We start from the raw sequence: 22,904 nt of genomic DNA on the forward strand, positions 1-22,904 counted from the left end.
GAAGTGTTCACACTGGCCGAGTAAGCTGCAAACAAAAATCCCAGTTCTAATGATAATAATAAAAGCAGGCATGTCATTCTCATTATGACAGGTCTTCCTAAGTGCTTTACTTATTTCTTTTAAATCCCACAGCTCTCTTGTAGGGTAAATGTTATTATTATTCTCCTTACCTTACACACAGAAAATGTGCAGCCTAGAGAGATGTTCAAGATCCAGCTAGCAAGTGGCAGAGCCTGGAGCTGAACCCAGGTGGTCTAAGCCCAGATTTACTGTTCTTGAATTTTGAAATGTTGGGTTTTGCATCACTCAAAAAATATCCCACAGATGTTATTTATTGCCAAGCTTTCTCTACAGTTAAGGGTTCAAGAATTGATGCTTGAAGGGGCCGCTGAGTTGTGGAAGGGAAAGTCTTGGATTTCAAAAGTAGGTGAATCTTAGAAGCAGGAGTTCTTGAGGTTAGACATGGCCTCTGGCCAAGGTACAGGACAAACTAGAAGCAGATGGATTGTGAATATTTAGAAAAGGAAGCTGTAATACCAGGGAACCAGTGAAAGTGAGTGTAAATCAGGCCCAATTAACTTCATCTTATTATTGGAAGAGCCCACTAGTATGAGAGAATACTGAGTCTTGATCTTATAAAGCACTCAGTCAAATTTTTATTGCATTTTTGTTCTTCCTTCCATGCTGCAAAGTGGCACTGTGTTAGCTGAAGTTAACACCCACCTCACATGGGAAACTGAACAAATGGAACCAAGGAGAGTTGATTAATGAATCACTTGTGGTGCTTAACAGTGTGTCGGCACATTGGTGACTCATGATAAATAAGTATTGAATGAATAGACCATGAAGGAAGCTTCTAATTTTGTGCTGACCCCTGACTTCGTATTTCTTTTTGCCAGTGACAGAGGTAAAAATGGAGAAGGCATTCTTATCAATCATGCTGGTAATACAAAGTTAAGGAGAACAATCGTTTTCCTTGCATGACTGAACTTATCTTTAAAATGACCTTAGTATGATGAAAATAATGTATCAAGGTAAATTTTAACAGTAAATAAAACATCCCACCTTTAGGTGAAAAACAAAATCAGTTAGGCAAGCAGAGTAAGGAAGAAGTCCTGCTTGAAGGAGATTCAAGTAAGAAGAAAACTTTTTGGTTGGTCATAAACTTAACATAAACTCAGATTACTGTTCAAGATGCTAAAGAGATCTTGGCTCCTATTAATAAGTTCTTGCTGTTTAGATAAAGGCAAACAGTGGTCCTGTAGTATGTACTAGTCATCACAGAATACCTGGAGATCCATTATCAATTCAGAAATCCATTAGAAATATAGACAGAAAGACCGAACTTTGTCTAGAGTTCCAAGAGAAATTATGAAGAATGATGGATGACCTGGAGAGGACTAATCTTAGAAGTAAGACAATGGGGAGTTGGGCGGTACTGCAGTGGGTTAAGCGCACCTGGCGCAAAGCGCAAGGACTGGCATAAGGATCCCGGTTCGAGCCCCCAGCTCCCCACGTGCAGGGGATTTGCTTCACAGGTGGTGAAGCAGGTCTGCAGGTGTCTCTCTTTCTATCCCCCTCTCTGTCTTCCCCTCCTTTCTTCATTTCTCTGTCCTATCAAACAATGAGGACATCAATAACAACAATAACTACTACAACAATAAAAAAACAACAAGGGCAACAAAAGGGAAAATAAATAAATATTAAAAAAAGAAGTAAGATAATGTTTGGATCATCCATTGGTCAAAATTAGGGGAGGGAGTTTTCAGCTTTGAGTATAGCAATTGAGTATAGCAATTGGATTGACTTGTAAGACAGTTGAGGTATCCTGATAGGTAATATTTCTATTATGAATGGAAGTATTTCTTTCTCTCTCTTCCTCTCTCTCTCTCTCTCTCTCTCTCTCTTTCTGTAGATAGAAACAGATGGAAAGAGAACAGAGCACCAAAGGACACTTCATTGCAATGATGGTTGGGCTTGAACCTGGGTCCCACACATGGCAAAGCAGCTCAATATCCAAGTGAGCTATTTCACTGGACTTATGACTGAAAATATTCAAACAGGCTTTATCAGGATTAGCAACTAGGGAAGCTATTTTCAGGGAAGATATTCAATAATTTATTGGAAGGCTGGAATATATAGCTCTATATTCTCTTTCGATTCTAAAGTTTTCTATCTGTTTTAGATTATGCCATTCTCTATTTCCCTACTCCACATATTAAAGGCTAAAATACAAATACCTATAGAAAGCTATACCTGTAGAAAACTATACTGAGGGGCCAGGCAGTGGTGCACCTGGGTAAGTGCACACAAGCCCCTGGCCCCCACCTGCAGGGAGAAAGCTTCACAAGTGGTGAAGCAGGATGGCAGGTGTCTCTCTGTCTCTCTCTGTCTTCCCCTTCCCTCTCAATTTCTCTATGTCTCTATCCAATAATAAATAAATAAAATAAAAACCACATAAAAAGAAAGCTAGATTGAAAGGTGGATAGGCAAATAGATGGTGGATGTATGGATAGATGCTTAGAGACTTTTATATAATTTTGATTCATATAATATATATATATATATAGCAGTAACCCAAGCAAACTATTTGTGGCCAGCAATAGCTCCCCCCCCATAGCCTATATAATTAATAATGTCAGTTCTCTTTTGTATGTAGTTTGTAAAAGTAGCATAGAGATTTGAAGGCTTTTAAGTAAAGGAAAAGTATGGAAATCATTCATGGCTTTTTACTTTCTTCCCACACCCCATGATGTATCATTAAGAGGTCTTGAATCAAGGTCATGAAAACTCAAGCTGCTTGACTTGGACTGAAATAAAATCAAAGAGAACGGATAATCCATGGGATACAAAAATGAATTTCAAGTTGGACAAGAGCCCAGTTTTTCAGTAATATCCAAGTTGATCACTTTTCTCTTTTGGCTTGGAAAGGACCTGACTGTACATTAGCTATTCTATGACCTCTGTGGCGGTTCTAACTCATCCACTTGTCATGCTCTGTCAGCTCTTTTAAATCATTCCCACAGATTTATAATACCACAGAGCCTATGGCAATGTAATTTAGGCAGGAAAAACCAGTGTTGTGTCACTAAATCCTTTGCAGGTGTCTTCTTGCTAGTTAACATTTTGTGTCAGTCTTTTGGTGGAATCACAATGCAATCTATGGTTTTACAGTACATGTGAAGCCAACCTAGAGTATGGAAATGTTATTTACCTGCATGGTGTTCACCAACTCCTTCAGTAAGTTGATATGACTTTCATCTTCAACATCAACCCGGAACACTTTGTCACTGAAGAGAGAGCAGCAGAAGAGAAACTTTAAAAGAGAATAATGCATTCATATTTTGAGTGGGGTGGGGGTGGCCTAGCAAGCAAGAGGAACTTGCTTCTTCAAGGATCTACTCACTTACCCTTCAAAGTGCTCATCATGAAGGTGAGCAGATGCTAAGGCCACAGACAGGAGAACCAGAAACGCCAACATTGTGTTGAATCAGTCTTTTGGACGGATTTCACCTGCTTTTATAAACCAAGGTGTTCTTTTTTTTTTTTTCTTCTGATTACAAGCAGGCACTATCAAATTTTGATTATTGATTTTTCCTGGCATTGTTGTCTTGGTAACTGTGTAAAGTATGAGGGGATATCTTTCTCAGCACCTGTGTAAACAGAGCAAATAACTGCAAGTTCAAGTGATCTGATTTGGATGTCTGACCTTGACTAGTGTGGAATTAAATGTGTTTTTCATAAAAGCAATTTTGTGGATTTTTAACTTTTAATTGAGAGTTACGTATAATATGTCCTATAGACTTTGGTGTAAAGCTTGATGTGTTTTAGTAAATGTATGTACCTGTGGGATCAACACGCATTATCAAATTCCATGACACACAAATTCATTATCAAATTCCATGACACACTTTCCAGTGTGCACTTACATTGTTTTCACAAATAGCTGCTATTCATAGCTCTTATTTCTTTTTATTTTCATTGTTTATTAGTAAGTTAATAATGGTTGACAAGATTGTAGAATAAGAGGGGTACAATTCCATATGGTTCCCACCATCAGAGTTCTATATCCCATCCCCTCCAATGGAAGCTGCCCTTGTCTTTATCCCTCTGGGAGTATGGACCAAAGATCTTTGTGGGGTGCAGAAGGTGGGAGGTCTGGCTTCTGTAATTGCTTCTATGCTGGACATGGACATCGACAGTTCTAGCCTTACCCCCAGGTTTTTCCTATCTTTCCCTATTGCAATAGGTCTCTGGGGAGAGAGGTATTCCAGGACACATTGGTGGTGAGGTCACCTGCTCAGAGAAGTCAGGTTGGTGTCATGGTAGCATCTGCAAATTGGTGGCTGAAAATCATTAAGATATAAGAACAAATTGCTTAATAATCAGGAACTATAAGACTATAGCTGGTGAAATTTGGGGTCTTCATGTTGGAAGAAACTATGAAGTCTATTTTAGGTATATTCCAAGGGACCCATGACTTTACTAATTTTTGCCTGGGCCTGACAGTTAATATGCAAGTGGGCTAAAACTGCTGTCTGGGAAGATGGTGTCAGAGTTGAGAATAGAACTAGAAAGCTGGACCAGGGCAGAGCATAGTGCCCAATCAGAACTCTTCTTTCATAATTTGATTTTGCCTTTACTCAAATTTCATGTAAATAAAGCCATTGTATATATTTTCTTTTGTGTGTGGCTTCTTTCATTCAAGGTAACATTTTGATGATTTATTAGTATTATTGGTGTGCTCCTTTTCATTAGCAAGTATTATTCCATTATATGGACATAAAATTCATTTATCTAATTTAATATTGATGAACACTTATGTTGTTTTCAATTCTGAGTTACCTATGAATGAAAATGCAATAAGCTTTTATTTGGTGTAAGTGCTTTTGCTGACATAGGTTTTTGGTTTTGGCAGAGGTAAAAATCTCATAAGTGGAATTGCCAAATATTGATGTAGACAAGGGTTTAACATTACTAGACTTTGCCAAATGTTTTTCCACAGTAGTTAAGTCATCTAAGTCTTCTCTCAGTGTCCTGTTGTTCTGAGTTAGTTCTAATATTTTGGTAGTATTATTATTTTTTCTCCTTTTAAATTTTTTATTAGTGATTTAATAATTATTTACAAGATTGTAAGCCAACAGGGGTATAATTCTACATAGTTTCTACTATCAGAGTTCTGTATCCCATGCCCTCCATTGGGAGCTTTCCTTTTCTTTATCCCTCTAGGAGAATCATTATGGGGTGCTGAAAGTGGAAATTCTGGCTTCTGTAATTGCTTCTCTGCTAGACATGGAAGTTGGCAGGTCCATCCATATTCCCAGCTGTTTCTATCCCCAGTGGGCAAGGGCTCTGGTGAGGTGAGGTTCCAGTTCACATTGGTGAGGTTGTCTGCCCAGGGAAATCAGGTAGCATCTGCAACTTGGTGGCTGAAAAGCATTAAGATAAAAAGCAGAATAAATTGTTTAATAACCAGGAACCCAAAGGTAAGAAAAGAATATAGCAGATGAGATTTGGGGGTCTTTATTTTGGAAAAAGCTAGGAAGTCAATTTTAGGTATATTCCAAGGGGCCCATGACTTTACTAACTTTTGCCTAAGCCCGACAGCTAACTTGCAGCTTAGAATGTCCCTTGCTATGACCACTGAATGTGAGCTCAAACCTACAGGGATGCAGAGGTTGCACAGACTCCTGTGCTGAATATGGGCCCCAGATCAGATCGATGAGGTTTACAGTCAACAGCATTTACATACTTATCCATATTTGTGAGCTACTCTCTTTCCTGATACAGCTTTCTCGTCCTATTTCCAACTTTGCCACCGTGTCTACAGACAATACCTGTAGCCCACCTGCATGCTAGCTGTTTCTGATGGAGATGACCATCAGTGGTGGACAGAGGCAGCTGTTAGAGGTGTAGGCCCATCATATCTATGTGGGAATCCCAGGATTCCCTGATTAGTGCCTAAGATGATGGGGTGGCCTGGTAGTGACCAAAAGAGCCAGCATTAAATTATGCCAGTTTCTTGCCCATATTCAGCTTTTGTAGTCCTTACTTTATCTGGCAAGGTTAACCTTAGAGTGATTGAGGGAAGTGAGATAGGATGTAGGTGAGGAGGGTGTCTACATCTAAGTAGAAGCTATTTGATTAAGTATTTTATGTTTTCTTTTTTTGCCTGCTGCACTTATTGAGTCATTATAATCAATTGTGCACTTTTACTGTAAGGTATATATTTCCCCCTAACTTACGGATACATATACACAGGTGCTTTGGCTCATGGACCCTGATCTATATTTAGGTTCTGTGGCTTTGTTAGGAAGTACACCACCCAAAACGGAAGTAAGGGGTCCTAAGAGCTAGGAGAGGTCTCACCAGAGTAATGGAGCTGAAGCACTGACATCTCAGGCCTGGCATCTTTGGAAACTGTCTGAAGTGAAACATGTCAAGGTGGTACTACTGGTTGTACTGATTGGCTGAGATCAGCAGATGCACTATCATATGGTATATCTGGATAGACAGAAGCATGAAGGAAAATGAACCACTCCCCAGAGGTTCCAGGACTGGAAGAAATATGGGTTTTATAGAGAATGGGGAATGTTCCTTCTGTCTTAGAGTTTAAGAAGGCAACAGATAGCTATTGTTATAACCAAGTTATTTGGAAATTTGGTTTACTTTGATAGTTCTATGGTTAGGATTTACTGTACCATACAAGACCTTACACATGGTTTATGTCATTGTATGCTATTTACAAATAACTATATCTTATATAGTGAAACAACCAGGTGCTTCTGTTCTTCCTGGCCTAAGATTATAGATGATTTAACATTTCAAAAAAGTCATATTAGCAATTCATTAACAATTTAAGCTCACTGTTAAAATTCAATCAGGTTACCAATTTGAAACCTTTAGTTCTTAGATTGAAGGAATATATACTCAGAATATATACTGGGGTCTGTGAATCAAAAAGTTTGAGAGAGTCAATCTATTTTTCCCCTCTCAGATTGACTAAATAGTGATTTATAAGACTATAAATTCATAGGAGTGTATATTAACACCATTCTTGCCACCGAAGGTCTGTGTCCCTACCCCCAACCCCCTATAGTGGAGGTGAAAACCTACCCTCCCCCTCTACTCAGAGTTTTTTTACTTTGGTGCGATACACCAAACTCAGTCAGTTTATCTGCTTGTGTTTCCTTTTCCATTCTTCTTTCTCAACTTCTGTGGATGGGTGGGATCATCCCATATTCATCTTTCTCTTTCTGACTTATCTCATTTAACATAATTCCTTCTAGCTCATCCAGGATGAGTCAGAGAAGTTGGGTTTATTATTATTTTTTAATATTTATTCATTTATTTATTCCCTTTTGTTGCCCTGGGTTCATTATTCTTAATAGCTGAGTACTATTACAGTGTATCAGCCATTCATCTTTTGTTTGGTACCTGTGTTGTTTCCAGGTTTTGGCTATTATGAATTGTACTGCTGTGAATGTAGATATTCACGTATCTTTTTGAATGGGTGTGCTTGACTCCTTAGGGTATACTCCTTGGAGTGGAATTATTGGGTCATGTGGAGGTCCATTAATCCATTTGGAGTTTAATTTTGTTTCTGGGGAGATGAAGTGGTTCAGTTTCATTCTTCTGCACATTTCAACCCAGTTTTCCCAGTACCGTTTATTAAAGAGACCCTTCTCCTCCATTTAATAGTTTGGGCTCCTTTATCAAAAATTAGATGTCCATAGGTGTGGGTACCAGTCTTTTGCTATAGTTACATATTAGAAATATTTCTTTTAGGGATAGAGAGACAGCATAATAGTTATGTAAGAAACTTCCATGCCTAAGGCTATAAGGTCCTAGGTTCAGTCCCCAGCATCATCATAAGCCAGAATTGAGCAGTCTTGTGTTCTCTTCTTCATAAAAGATAAATAAATAATAATATATTAAAAAAGAAATATTTCCATGTTGTTTGAATTTTTGTTATCTCCATGTAATTTTTGATGAGTTGATTTAAATTCAGTTTATTCAACCTTGTTTTTTTCGTTCTTTCCAAGAATTATTTTTCTATCCTAAGGTTTTAAATTTAATTGCTTATGCTTTTGTGTACTATATATATATATATATATTCTATATATACATACATATATAGTATAAAATGTGAATAAGATATCTAAAAATATGGATGACCAATAGATTCAGTACTATTTTAAAAGAGAGTTTTTCACTATTGCTTTTTCAATCAATTGGACACATGTAGGAGTAATTTCTGGACTTTTCTGTCATGTTCCATTGATATATTTTTCTAATTTTGTGTATCATTACATTGTCTTGATTACTATTCCTCATAGTCTTTATCAGATCATATATAATTTTCCAACTTAATTCTTTACCAAATTACTTTGGTTATTCTTAGTATATGTATGTATTATTTCAATATCAACTTGCCAATTTCTTTTTTTTAATATTTATTTAATTTATTTATTCTCTTTTGTTGCCCTTGTTGTTTTATTGTTGTAATCGTTGTTGGATAGGACAGAGAGAAATGGAGAGAGGAGGGGAAGACAGAGAGGAGGAGAGAAAGATAGACACCTGCAGACCTGCTTCACTACCTGTGAAGCGACTCCCCTGCAGGTGGGGAGCCGGGGTTCGAACCGGGATCCTTATGCCGGTCCTTGTGCTTTGCGCCACCTGCGCTTAACCCGCTGCGCTACAGCCCGACTCCCCAACTTGCCAATTTCTGTGAGATTATCTTGCTGTAATTTTGATTGGGACTTCATTAATTGATTTGGGTGAGAATGGAAATAATTACAAATTGAGCCTTTAATTTGGTGTCTGTAAATCAATGAAAACACACATTCAAGAGGATGTATGCATCCCTCTCTTAGTAGCTTTACTATTTACAGTAGTCAACATAGTGGATCAAACTAAATACCCACTGACAGAAGACAAGGTAAAGGCATTATTGAATATATTTTATATGGAAAACAACCCAGCTGTTAAATAGATGACATGTAACATTCAGGACAAGACAGCTGGAACTGGAGGTGATTATGCTAAACAATATATATATTGCTTCCAGGGTTATTGCTGGGACCCAGTGCCTGTATTAATCCACTGATCCTGCAGCCATTTTTTATTTTTATTTTTTTTTTTGGATAGGACAGAGAAAAATATAGACAGGAAGAGAAGACAAAGAGGGAGAGAGAATGATAGACACCTGCCACAACTCCAATCTTCTGTACCCCATAGAGAATTTTGGTCCATACTCCCAGAGGGAGATAAATGTTAGGGAAGATGACTAGAGGGGTCTGAAACCCAATTCTATCAGGACCTAGAGAGAGAAGAGGAAGAAAGTAAGGACATTAAGAAATAGTAATAGGTGTGGATGTGATTGGGAGGGAAGAGAGGGTAGGACCATAGCAAAAAAAAGGGGGGGCAAATATAGTAAATACAGATGGATAGTTGTAGAAATGGTGGTTGACCTGTGTATGAAGCCTTGGGGGGATCTGCTTTAGCTTCCAGTGGAGGGAATGGGGATACAGACCTCTGGTGGTCCAAATGGTACAGAATTATATCCCTGTTATCTTATAATTGTGTGAATCAGTATTAAGTCATTACTAAATGAAAATTTTTTAAAAAGCAAGCTGTCCCAAGATGTGCAGAAATAGAGTGACTCCTGAGAACTGTCTCTCAAGAGTATCTATCCCTTTTAAAAATAAAAAAATTATATTTATTTATTTATTGGATAGAGACAGCCAGAAATTGAGAGGGAAAGGGGAAATAGAAAGGGAGAGAGACACCTGCAGCACTGCTTCATCACTTGTGAAGCTTTCTCCTTGCAGGTGGGGACTGGGGTCTTGAACCCTGGTCCTTGTGCACTGTAACATTCAACTAGGTGCACCACTGGCTCCCCTGCTCCTCCCCCCGTATCTATCCCTTTCTACATACTCTGAACTTCTGATGAATTTTCTCATGTGTGTAATATGTTGGTCACTGATTATCTGACAGATTCTGGGACTAAATCCATTCATTGGTTTAGTATGGCTTTTAACTAATTAATCATGTTAATATCAACAGGATACCAGCTAGCAAGGTAAAACAAATCTGGAACATTGGCGTCAGCTAACTGAAAAAATTCCATGAATAATTAGTATCTGTTTTAGAAAGTCAAGTAGATTTCTTCTTAAATTTTAGTACTGACTGCTGCACTTTGTCCAAGGCAATAATACAGGTGCAACAAGATCTAATAGCTGTTGCATAAACTTTACCATGGCCTGAAAGGAGGGATTATAGGGCAGTTCTACCATCCATAACAATACCAATCTAAACTGATGAGTGAAATAGAAAAGTCTTGTAATTACAAAGTTTAGAAATACTGTTAGCTTTATAAGTTCAGTTGATGAGGGTTGTTAAGTTGGAGTTTCTCATTTTGGTCAGTTCTGCCATGTGATAACAGGATAGCCATTAAGAGATCCAGATTTTTATCTCTCTCTCTCTCTTTCTCTTTTTAAAGAATTTATGTATTTATTCATGAGAAAGACAGGAGAGAGAGAAAGAACCAGACATCACTCTGGTATATGTGCGCCCAGGGATTGAACTTGGGACCTCCTGGTTGAGAATCCAATGCTTTCCACTGCACCACGTCCTGACCACTCCAGCTTTTTATCTCATTGAATTGGGACTCCTGTTGGAAAGATAATTTCTTTAGGGGCTGGGTGGTGGCACACCAGCTTAGGCACATATAGAAAGAAGTGCAAGGAACCACACAAGGATCCCAGGTTCGAGCTCACGGTTCAGAAGCCGTGAAGCAAGTCTGCAGGTGTCTGTCTTTCTGTCCCCTCTCATCTCTCAATTTCTCTCTGTTTTATCTAATGGGGGAAAAAAAGGCCACCAGGATCAGTGGATCTGTGGTGCAGACACTGAGCCCCAGCAATAACCCTGGAGGCGAAAAAGGAAGGAAGGAAGGGAGGAGGGGAGGGAAGAAGGAAGGGAGGGAGGAAGATAGGAAGATTTATTTTCCTCTTACCTAAATATAGGAAAATTTATTTTTCTCTGACCTAAATATTCGGGTTATGTCTCAGGGGGTTGGCTTGGGACATCACCTCTCTGTCCTTGAACCAGCTCTATGATCAGTATGCTGACTGTGTGAATGGGCCAGATTTAGGTTATGGGACTATCTGTAGACTCTTAGCATAATTCTCAACCAAAATATCTAATACAGTTATTAATGTTTTTGCCACCAAACTTTCAAGGAAGGATCTTGAACAATAAATCTTCTTCTCTTAATTTCTTTTCTACTTATGTTTATCACCAGTTCCCAAGTCAAAGTTGTAATAGGGCAATGTTTTAACTACAATGCATGCTGGAAAAATTAAAATCCTTTTAAGTTTTGATTGCAGGAAGTATGCATACCTGCTCTGACCCTTGCCTAGAATATTCTCTAAACACAGAGAAGGATCTTCTACCTAGATGGCTAAAAAAAGAATGACAAATGTACACTATCAGAGTAAATAATTGTAGATGACTTTTTTTTTTTTTTTTTTTTTTTTGCTTCCAGTGTTATTGCTGGGGCTCTTAGTATGCACTACAAATCTACAGCTCCTGGAAGCTATTTTTTCCCCTTTTGTTGCCCTTGTGGTTTATCATTGTTGTTGTTATTGTCATTGTTGTTGGATAGGACACAGAGAAATTGAGAGAGGAGGAGAGGAGGGGAAGGCAGGGAGAGAAAGACACCTGCAGACCTGCTTCACCACTTGCGAAGAGACCTCCATGCAGGTGGGGAGCCAAGGGCTCTAACCAGGATTCTTGAGCCGGTCCTTGTGCTTTGTGCCATGTACACTTAACCTGCTGCGCTGCTGCCAAGCTTCCTGTTGATAACTTATAATGTTGTACTTGGAACTGTAAACCTACTAGAGTTTATTTGAGTTGTGAATTCAAATGAACAACAATTGGAATCTATAGTCATTAATTAAAATATTTTCTTGTATGTTGCTATAATTTTTTCATAGTTATTGAAATTTATGCACAGCTTTGATGATTAATAAGCTAAGAGACACCTTTGTGTCTGTTTGTGTTTCATGTACCAGCGTGAGATTTCAGAAACTGAAAACTGCCCTGTGGTTTTTTAATTCCTCCTATGTGATATCTCAGTTTCTGGAAAGCATTTCCCCGAGCATGTTCCTTGGTGCTATATAGAAAAGGGTTCTGAGGTCAAATGTATTTGCTTTAGACTCTAAAACAAACAGGCTTCTTTACTGTAGGTTTTTTTTTTAAGTCCTTAATATGTATTATAAATCATCAGAGAGAGACTCTGCTATGGAGATTCCCAAATGTCTCTAAGTAGACTGCTGGTCTGTCCAAGTCCAGCAAATATTCAAAGACTAATGTTTTGCACTAGGAAACGTTTTCTTCAAAAGCATCACTTTTGACCAGTGATTTGGGGGATATGTTTTGAGAAATTCTAGACCAGGGTCACAATTGGAATCATGATAACTTAAAGCTTGGCCTTGTGAATTCCATAGTCTGTTTCAAGGCCAAAGAGTTTGTTGCTACTGCAATGTAATTCCTGGGCTAAATGCAATGACACATGCAGAGAGGAAAAGTCTGGATTTCTGGTGTTTGTGCCCCACAGTGCCAGGAGTGCAAGCAGTGAGGTACAAATAGCAAGGGAGGAGTTTTCTTGACATCTTCCTTCTTTGTTTTAGGGTGTGGTTTTAACAATTGGGTCAATTAATGATTTGGGGTAAACTATTCTCACAATTTGAGTGCTAGTTGGAGCTATGGGTGTGGGGATAAGCTGAGGGCTGTTTTTCACATTGTCCTTAGATGATACCAGTGAGGAGTGGTAAGTCAGGGAATTTAAGTTTTCTGTTTAAATCACAGGTGAGCTAGAGCAATTTAAGTACTTTCTACATTTGTGTCAATTGCATGATATTTGTGTCAATTGCATGTATTTGTGTCAATTGCATGATAACAGGAAAAAATATGTACAATTATAGCTTCAGAAATCTTGTCTCTCCTCCTCCTTCTCCTTCCCCTTCTTCTCTTCCTTCTCCTCCTCCTTCTCTTTCTCCTCCTCCTTCCTCTTCTTCCCTCCTCCTGTCCCTTCTCCTTCTTCAATTATCTATTGTTAGACCATTACAGAATATTTGTTGCTTTGATTTTGAGGTTAAAAACACAGTAGAGGGGCCAGGTGGTAGCACACCTGGTTGAGCGCACATGTTACAGTACACAGGACCCGGGTTTGAGTCCTTGGTTCCCATCTGCAGGGGGAAAGCTTCACGAGTGGTGAAGTAGGGTTGCAGGTGTCTCTCTGTCTCTGTCTCCCCCTTACCTCTTGATTTCTGGCTGTCTCTATCCAATAAATAAATAAAGATAATTAAAATAAAAAAAATAGGGGCCGGGTGGTGGCACCCCTGGTTGAGCGCACATGTTACAATGCACAAGGACTTGCGTCTGAGCCCCCAGCCCCCACCTGCAGGGGGAAAGCTTCATGAGTGGTGAAGCAGGGCTGCAGGTGTCTCTCTGTCTCTCTCCCTATCATTCCCTTCCTTCTCAATATCTGGCTGTCTCTATCCAGTAAATAAATAAAGATTTAAAAAAAAGTCTTAAAAAAACAAATCTTGTTAAAAAACACAATAGAAATTTTGGGTGACAGAAAAGGGGAGCTACTAAAGTGGAGAGTTATTTCTGGAAAGACATAGCTTTGTTTGTATTTAAGCAAAATAGCTAATAGGTTCAGTCAAGTTGGTAAAAATTCTACTCAGACCTCTTATCTTGATCAAACTGTCCAGTGTTTGTGGGACAGCTAGAATCTTCCTATAACTTGATGGGGATAGCTGATTGATGATCCCAATCTGTTGGTATTGGCCTGGAGTGGGCAAAAGCAATTGTCCAGGTGCAATGATGGCCTGATAGTTTTGTATAATTGTATTTTATATTCAAATTCGTCTTCTTATGAATGTGAATAGGGAGAGTGAACATTTTCTTGGCTATTTTTTTTTCTACTTGGCTTTTATTGATGCTGAGATATTTGTACATCTATTTAAACATGATTATCATCATTAATGGGAGTAGTCTGAATATCCCTGATGGAAATGTTGTTTGTTATTAAATTACAAACCATTTTTGAAATTCTGGACGATAAACAGGACATCTTCATCCCATAAATCTTACCACCTGAATCATCAATTTCAGGACCTTTATTGAAACAAAGAAAACATCTTTAATCATGCAAATATTTAGAAACTGTAAGCATATCTCTATTTGGAATTTGGGAGATAATTAACATGGACAAGTTATGATTGATTAACTCATGAAGAATGGGGCAGTTAAAAGGTGGTTGGTCCTTTTCTATCCTTATATCAACATTCTATCAACAGGAATTAAGAAAACAGCATTACTAGGCTCCAGCACCTTGCTGAGGGCAATTAATCAGGACAGAGGAATGAGGAGGTAAATTGGAATGATGCCAAATAAGTCAACCTGCTTTCTTACTCACATTTATCTTTATGAATTCCTACAGCCCATCTTAATATTTCGTGTCTCAGATAATGAGTTTTAGGGGGGAAATTCTCTTACATTTGAACTTTTAAGTGAATACATCCCACATTATAATTGGAGTAATATTTCCATAGTAATTCTTATTAGAAACAAACTTGTAAGATGTACACTTCACTTTTAACTGAAGTATGTCACATATTTGCTTTATCCAAGTTGGCAAGGTTAACAGGGAGCTGTATTTACCCTTAATGTCATGGAATATTAAAAATCCTTAAAACCTTTGAGAAAAGGACAGGGTTAGAGTAAACAAATGTTAATTGTATCAAATGCCATTTCCGTAGAGAAATAAAAGCATAAAATCAATTAAGAAAAGGAAAATGTTGATATTTCTTGACAACCTGTTTACTCTTTGCTTACTGTACATCTTCAGAAAAGGTCTGTGCTCTACTTTGCATGGCTCTAGTTCGATTTCAATTTACTTTTAAAATTAGTTTGGAAAGGCAGCCATCCCCCCCCCCCCCCCCCCGCCCCAGGCACACAGATAACGCAGCTGATGCTATCATTTGGCAATCTGGTTCAAACCAGCAGGTTTCCCTTTTTAATGTTCTCAAATTCCAAGTCATTGAGGCTGCATTTTTTCTCTATTATATTATTAGGAGGTAATTGTATAGACTAGTCCTGTGATGATGTCCCTGGTTGACATTTGATAGTAACAAGTGGGTAACAAGATTCCCTTGGAGTCATTTGCAGAGAGGTTGACATTGGAACACTCCGTAAAGTGATTGGTGCGATGTATGTCAGCACATGGATTTTCCCTCTGAAGAGAGATTATTTTAACGCTGGGATATTTTTAATTTAATTTATTTTTTTAAATATTTATTTATAAAAAGGAAACACTGACAAAACCATAGGATAAGAGGGGTACAACTCCACACAATTCCCACCACCAGAACTCCATATCCCATCCCATGCCCTGATAGCTTTCCTACTCTTTATCCCTCTGGGAGTATGGACCCAAGGTCATTATGAGATGCAGAAGGTGGAAGGTCTGGCTTCTGTAATTGCTTCCCTGCTGAATATGGGCATTGGCAGGTCGATCCATACTCTCATGCTGGGATATTTTATGGAGAAATAAGTACTATAGCAGCAATATTTTGGAAGACGAAGCATTACATCACCACACTTAAAACTAATCATATCCACCTGGAGAACTCTGAGAATTAAATAGCCAAATTGCCACCTTGATTTAGATTTCTAAGAAGATTTCAGAGCCTTTGATTACATATTTTTCTTTTCCTGCAGAATTTTGTTCTCTGAATGCAAGGAGGGTTGAACTTATTTCACAATTAATGACCTAATTTTGCAGCACAGCATGTGACCCCTCCCCAACATTGATCTGACTTGGAGGCAAGTCTGTTAAAGACCATGTCAGCAGGAATTATTTTGACAGCTGCCAGAAGCAGTAACATAAGACTCCAGAAGTTTTCGCTGTAGAATGTGGTGATCTAGAAGATAAGTCTGTTGTATACATACCCATGGATAATCAAAACCATGGCACAGCGTTCAAGAGAATACACAATGAAAAGTGATCACACTGATCCGTCACTCATAACTCTAGTTTTCTCAGGGCATATTGGGAGGTAAGACTGAAATACACAAAGAGATCCTTTCAAATTTCAAATTAGAATAGTAGAATCAAAGACACAGTCTTCCTCTTGGTTGATTCTGATGTTGCTTTACTGTCGAGAGTAATGACTTCAAACCTCATGAGGTGTCATTCCTACTATTTAGATAGCTGACTGCTGACAGGTCCTTTCTGAGTCTGAGGAGGGCACCTCTTTGGATGGGCTATACTTTCCAGGCTCAGGATTGATGATTCTGCAGCAGAATCGATGCCAATGGTGCTAAAAGCATGGCCTTGTGTTTCCTAACAGCGTTAGATAAATGTTCAGTATCAGTATTTCAGACTTGTAACACAAGAGTAAATCAAATAGCAGATTAAATTTAGGTATGCCATCTGTTGCCTTTATTTTATGAATTCCAGCCCATAGGACATTGGCTGGGCATGCATGTGTGAGCCATTCATTGTCTTTTATTGTTGGACTTACTGCAAACATTGGACAAATGTTCACCCATGCAGTTGATCTTCTTGGAGAGAGGACAATTCAGCAGAAGTGGATTTTTTTTTCTAGTCATTGTAAGTTTTTTTGTTTGTTTTGTTTTAATAAAAATAAGCCACAGCAGAAGAAAAACAGCATGGACTCCTTTCTCTGAGTGCAACATCTCAGCAGGCTTTAGGAACTCATCCACAAGGGGTAAATTGTTTAATGCGTAATTGTAAGCAGAACTGTAAAAAAGCCATATTAGGCTCCATGATTTTATTCTTTTCTTCTGGTAAAAGATCATTAGTTCTTCTTGGACCCCTAATGGTTAAGCTTTCTTTTCTTTTTTTTTTTTTTTTCTTTGCCATTTCTAAGAAAGTTCTTGACTTCTTCTGGTAATTATTGTGCCATGTCTTTATTTATTATTATTATTATTTATCAGAGCACTGATCAGCTCTGGCTTATGGTGGTGCTGGAGACTGAATCTAGGACTTAGGAGCCTCAGGCGTGACAGTCTGTTTGCATAACCATTATGCTATCTACCCCTGCCCCCATGTCTTTACTTTGTAGTGCAGCTCTTTTTTTTTTTTTTTTTAAAGGAATTACAATATTTGGTGCAGAGCTTCTAATTCTTTTTTTGACACTTAAATTTTGAAAATCATGGTGTAGAGGGACAGTGGGTATACTTGAGCAGTATAATGCAAAGCATGAATGTACAGATGTGAAATTACATTTCTTCATTGCTCCACCGTAATTACCAATGTGGTTTTACCAACCTGCTCTTCTAGCAGCATTTGCTCAGATACGGTGGCTAATGGGACCAGTGGAAACTGATTTTCAAGGCCTTTTGTAGGTTTTTCGTTTTTTTTATTTTTAGCTCAAACTATAAAAATGAGTTTTCTGTTTCTGAGGCCAATAAAAGTCTTAATGGTATGTACAGCCAACAGATGGGACAGAGGGTGCTTTTGGCAGTGGACAGTAGGAATCAGCCCTCAGTTGTTTGTATAAGGCTCTCACACAAGTCAATAAAAGGTAATTTTCACACACAATTTAGTTCAGAGGATAAAATCCAGAGAAGGGTAACTGGTTTAAGTCCAGTGCATTTGGTAAAAGTTTTGTTTGATGGCAGATTTAAGCTGACAGGCTGACAAGTGGATCAAGAGAAAGACAGGACCAAATGACAAACTGTGAAGAGTTCAGAGACAGAGAGGACACAGCTGAAGAAACTAATCCTCACATCCCTGACATAAAAGCCTTTATGAGTAAACAAAGCAAAGCAAAACAAAACAGAAATCTCTCCATTCCCTTCCCTTCATCTTTCTTTCTGCTCCCAGTCTTTTTTTTCTTTTCTAGTTTTCCATATATACCCATCTTTGACATCATTTCTGCTTAGCATGTGCCCAACAAAAGCAGTAAAAACAAAATGTTCTCATAAGTCAGTAGCACACAATGGAATCTCATCACAGCATCAGATCAATTGATCTGTAATGTCCACTGTGGCCAGACGGTGTCCAGTGGGAGGCTCACATCCCCTGATAGGACAGAGGGCTCCATGCGTTCTTCATGGCTGTGGTGAGAAGCTCTCATGCTTAATGCATATATGGTTGCCAGAAGACCAAAACACAGACTGGAGACAAGTTCAGATATGAAAGTTGTGCACTGACACTGTTAATTAATTATTTATTTATTTATTTATGTATTCCATTTTGTTGCCCTTGTTGTTTTATTATTGTCGTTACTGATGTCATCGTTGTAGGATAGAACAGAGAGAAATAGAGAGGGGGGGAAGATAGAGAGGGGGAGAGAAAGATAGACACCTGCAGACCTGCTTCACCGCCTGTGAAGCCACTCCCCTGCAGGTGGGGAGCCGGGGGCTCGAACTGGGATCCATACGCTGGTCCTTTAGCTTTGCTCCACCTGTGTTTAACCCGCTGCACTACCGCCTGACTCCCTGACACTGTTAATACCTTGTCCCTTCCATGTACTTCTTTGTTGGTATCTTCTAATTCTGCTTTTAAAAACCCCTTCTGTTTCATTTGGTTTAAATCCCCCCTGCTTAACACTGCATTCTATTTACATAAACACTGTATTCTATTTACATAACCACTGCTGTCTATTTTACATAAATCACTTTTACATTTACATAAAGCACCACCTTCCTTCCAGGGCATTGGTGGTTTAGTGGTAGAATTCTCACCTGCTCCACCCCCTCTCCTTGTCACACCCTGATCCTCTCCTTGTCACACCCTGATTTTCACCAGTCACTTTTCTCTCCACCCTCTCTGCATCACATCCTGTTCACACCCTACTTGGGAAGTATATATAAAGACAACGTTGTTCGTTTTAGTTAGTTGTTAGTTTAGTCTAGCTTGGTATAGGCGTACAACCCAGCCATGAGTCCCGGGTCGTCTGTCTCCTGTCAATGAAGCCCGACACTTCTTAAGCGTGTTGCTAGTGATTTGTGCATATTAACAACTTACATGTAGTTGAGTATTAAAAACAAGCCAATGAGAAAAAAATATATAGATGCATAGTAATAGATATAAGGTCAGTCCATATCTATGACCTTGAGAAAACCATCACCATTTCCAACAGGGGGAGTGGGAACACAGAACTCTGGTGGTGGGAACCGTATGGAATTATATTAAGTCACTCATAAAACTAAATTAAAAAATGAACAGAAACACGCCAACAAGGGGACAATATGGTGGCTTGCCTGGCAGAGTGCACATGCTACCATGTGCAAGGGCCTGGGTTCAAGCACCCAGTCCTCACCTGCAGAAGGGAAGCTTCGTAAATGGTGTAGGAAGCCGGACATTTGAATTATTCCTGCTCTTTGGTTATTATGTAGTTCCATTAAATATTCCCATATAAACTTTTGTGTATATTTCCCCTTGAGTAAATATATAGTGATTTCTTAATAAAACTAAGGATATGATTTCAAGAGACCTATTTGATTTTAAACATGGTTCTGTGTTGAGACATTTCTATATACTTAAAATTAAAATACTAATGAGTATGAATATGAAAAGCACAACCAACAGATCTTGGTATCCCTGTGGAGAGCAGTCTGGAGAATTCTCAGAAGGCTAGAAGTGGACCTACCTTATGGCCCTGCAATTCCTCTCCAGGGGATATATCCTAAGAAACCAAACATACCCATCTAAAAAGATCTGTGTATACCTATGTTCACAGCAGCACAATTTGTAATAGCATAAACCTGGGAGCAACCTAAGTGTCTAACAACAGATGAGTGGCTGAGAAAGTTATGGCTTATATACGCAATGAAATAGTATTCGACTATGAGAAATGATGGCTTCCCCTTCTTCACCTCATCTTGGATGGAGCTGGAAGGAATCATGTTAAGTGAGCTAAGCTAGAAAGAGAAGGAAGAATATGGGATGATTTCACTCATAGACAGAAATTGAGAAATAAGAAAAGAAGGAGTAACACAAAGCAGAACTTGGGATGAGTTTGGTGTGTTGCACCAAAGGATTCTGGTGAGGAGGCTTTCAGATCCTGGTGCACAATGTTAGAGAAAGACCTAAGTGGGGGAGGCTGTTAGAATGTCTTGCGGAAAACTGAGAAATTTTACACATGTACCAACAGCTGTCTTTACCTCTTACTATAAACCATTAATTCCCCCATTAAAAATCTTAAAAGATGAAAAAAAATTCTTGGTATCTGGTACAATTTTGCTGTCATTCACTAGTGACTATCTGCAAGCTTTAGTCTGCCATAAAAATAGCATATACATTATATGTACTACTCTGCTTATATTACCAGAAAGCCTATGATTGTAACTTCTAGACTATTGATTGTGAGTCAGTATAGCTATTAAAATCTTTAAAACTGTAGCCTTGAAGGTATTATCTCCTACCCCCCCCCCACTTTTTGCACTTTAATGGTTGAAGGTTCTTTCACAATTGAAAACTAGGACTAAGGTTGTCATAGGGGCCAAGAGGGAAAAAATGTTCTTAAAACTACTTTAGATCAAGAACCATGTGCAGTTTACAAACTTACCAGAAACATTAAGAGATTGGAAAATTTCTTCCAGCCCCACTGTCTGGCTTCTTCTACTGCAGAGAAATTTAGATTCAGGGGCCGAGCGATGGCACACCTGGTTAAGCACAAGGAACCATATGAGGATTCAGGTTCGAGCCCCAAGCTCCACATCTGCAGTGGGATGCTTCATATGTAGTGAAGCAGGTCTTTCTATCTCCTATCTCCCCCTCCTCTCTTAATCCAATAAAAATGGAAAAACATGTTGTCCAGGAGCAGTAGATTTGTAATGCCAGCACCAAGTCCAGCAATGACTCCGGAGGTGAGAGAGAGAGAGAGAGAGAGAGAGAGAGAGAGAGAATATGAGAGAGTGAGATAGGTATCTGGAGTCCAATTGCATTTTTTTTAGCTGTAGGAGTGGAAATGTGATGGTGATGAATGCCAAAATAACCCCAGTAACAATACTTCTAGAACATTTCTGCTAAATTGGTAGTGATACAGTCACACCAAGAATATGGTTTCATTCATTCACCTACTTGCTAAACTAGCCTGCTATTATTTCTAAAGCTACTGATGTGACATCATTTGTGGGCTAGGCTTAGAACTAGGCTCCTCCATTACAGTTCTACACAGCAGTTTAAATAAACACAGCAAGAACAAGCTATTTAGCAGATGACTTTTCCAGCTAGCTAAAAATGAGATAATTTGCTTTGTGGAGGATATATTACACACAGGCCTCATCAATTATTCAATAGCATACAGTTTTGCACATCTTCCTCACACCTTGCCCTGTGCAACTCTTTAATCTAGCCATTACTAAATTGTGTGTGTGTGTGTGTGTGTGTGTAATAAACTAATGGTAAGATCATAGACAAGGGAATAAAAGGGTTTTTTTTTTTTTAGTTCTGAGACTCATTCTAGCAAATGAGACAAACTTGGGAAGAGAGTCAATAGGGACATTGAGTCTGTAGCAGATTGGTCAGAAGGACAGCTGACAATTGATGCAGGTGTGTCATCAATCTTGTAGGACCTTGAACTACTTGTAGGTTAGATAAGATAATATCTCCAGGGAGATGGTAGATGGTGTCAGAGTTGAGTTAAATTGTGGGACAACTCAACAAATGTCACAGAACATTCCTTTGTCATATTAAAGTACATGGGTGCATGTGTTTGAGAGCATTCTCTCTTCTCCCAACTCTCATACACACACCCCAGAATTCTCATTCAATGCCAAATCACTAAAGGCACTTTAAAAATTCCTCACAGCTAGGGAGGTTGTATCATGGGTAGAACACAAGACTTGCAAGACTATGACAGCAATGCTCTGGCTCTCTCTTTTTCTATAAATAAGTAGATCAATCAAGCAATCAATCAACCTTAATTTTTTTTTTGTTAGTACAGTACCTTTTAAATAGAGGAAAACTGCACCCAGTGCTGAAGTATTAGAATAAAGATACGACTATGTTCATTGTCTGCTGGAATTAGGATCAGAGATGATGTGAGTTCTGTAAATCTGCCTCCATCACCAGCGGCAGCACTGGAGAAAGTGTGGCTTTTGAATACCAAAGGAAACAGGCCCTAAGGAACACTCAGCCTCCTGTTCGCTCCTGGTGCTGTGCATATGTTGATGGTGGCCAGGTGGAGGATTTGGCTAACCCAGCTAATGGCTGCTGTCTGGAGCGATAAGCACATAATGCAGTCACCATGTTCACCCCTAGATACAAATTAAAAACACTGAAATGCACGTAGAAGAAATTAACAAAGCTCCAGAATGGAAAGTGACTTTAAAAAATTCATTCTCTTTTTATTTCAATGTTACGATTAATGGGAAATGAATAAATGAAAAGACCAAGGAGAAAGAGGAAATAGTAAGGGATTATTGCCCTGACGTAAAGTTTTTATAGATATTATATCTGAATGGGATGAATAAAAGGAGAGGATTTGTAATCACGTCCCTACTTTTCAAGATCATTATGCCTTTTTCAAGAGTCCATTATTTTGAAAGTTCCTAGGTGAAATCAATGAGCTTTGGATTTCAAAGTACTCAAGTCACAAAATTTTAATTTATTCTCCTTAATGGAAATCATACTCCTGTTGTCCTTTCTCTTTGCACACAGATATGATGTTTTTTTTTTGTAATGTATTATCAAAACAGATGTCATAGTCCTAGGCGTGATGCTTATAGTTGAAATTAAAAATCATACTTTTGTCAGCATTGGTGTGTAGGAATGCCACAGCATTAGTGCATCATTTGGTACACATTTTTACCAGGCAGAAGAACAAAATAGGTTTCTAAACAGGTCAAGG

General features: G+C 38.6%; 1 protein-coding gene and 1 long non-coding RNA gene across 2 annotated transcripts in view; one reads left to right on the forward strand and one right to left on the reverse strand.

The window, feature by feature from the left end:
• CPB1 (carboxypeptidase B1) overlaps positions 1-3,678 on the reverse strand; it is a 47,122-nt gene extending 43,444 nt beyond the window's left edge. The window contains exons 1-2 of the mRNA XM_007518066.2: positions 3,411-3,678; positions 3,215-3,290 (exon numbers count right to left, since the gene is read on the reverse strand). Of these exons, the coding sequence (XP_007518128.2) occupies positions 3,215-3,290; positions 3,411-3,481 (147 nt within the window). The 5' untranslated portion in view covers positions 3,482-3,678. The remainder of the gene's footprint in view (positions 1-3,214; positions 3,291-3,410) is intronic.
• LOC132540366 (uncharacterized) overlaps positions 1-22,904 on the forward strand; it is a 113,751-nt gene that overhangs the window by 48,475 nt on the left and 42,372 nt on the right. The gene's annotated exons all lie outside the window — the stretch shown is intronic.

This window comes from Erinaceus europaeus, chromosome 9 (assembly GCF_950295315.1).
Source record: "Erinaceus europaeus chromosome 9, mEriEur2.1, whole genome shotgun sequence".
Classification (NCBI taxonomy): domain Eukaryota; kingdom Metazoa; phylum Chordata; class Mammalia; order Eulipotyphla; family Erinaceidae; genus Erinaceus; species Erinaceus europaeus.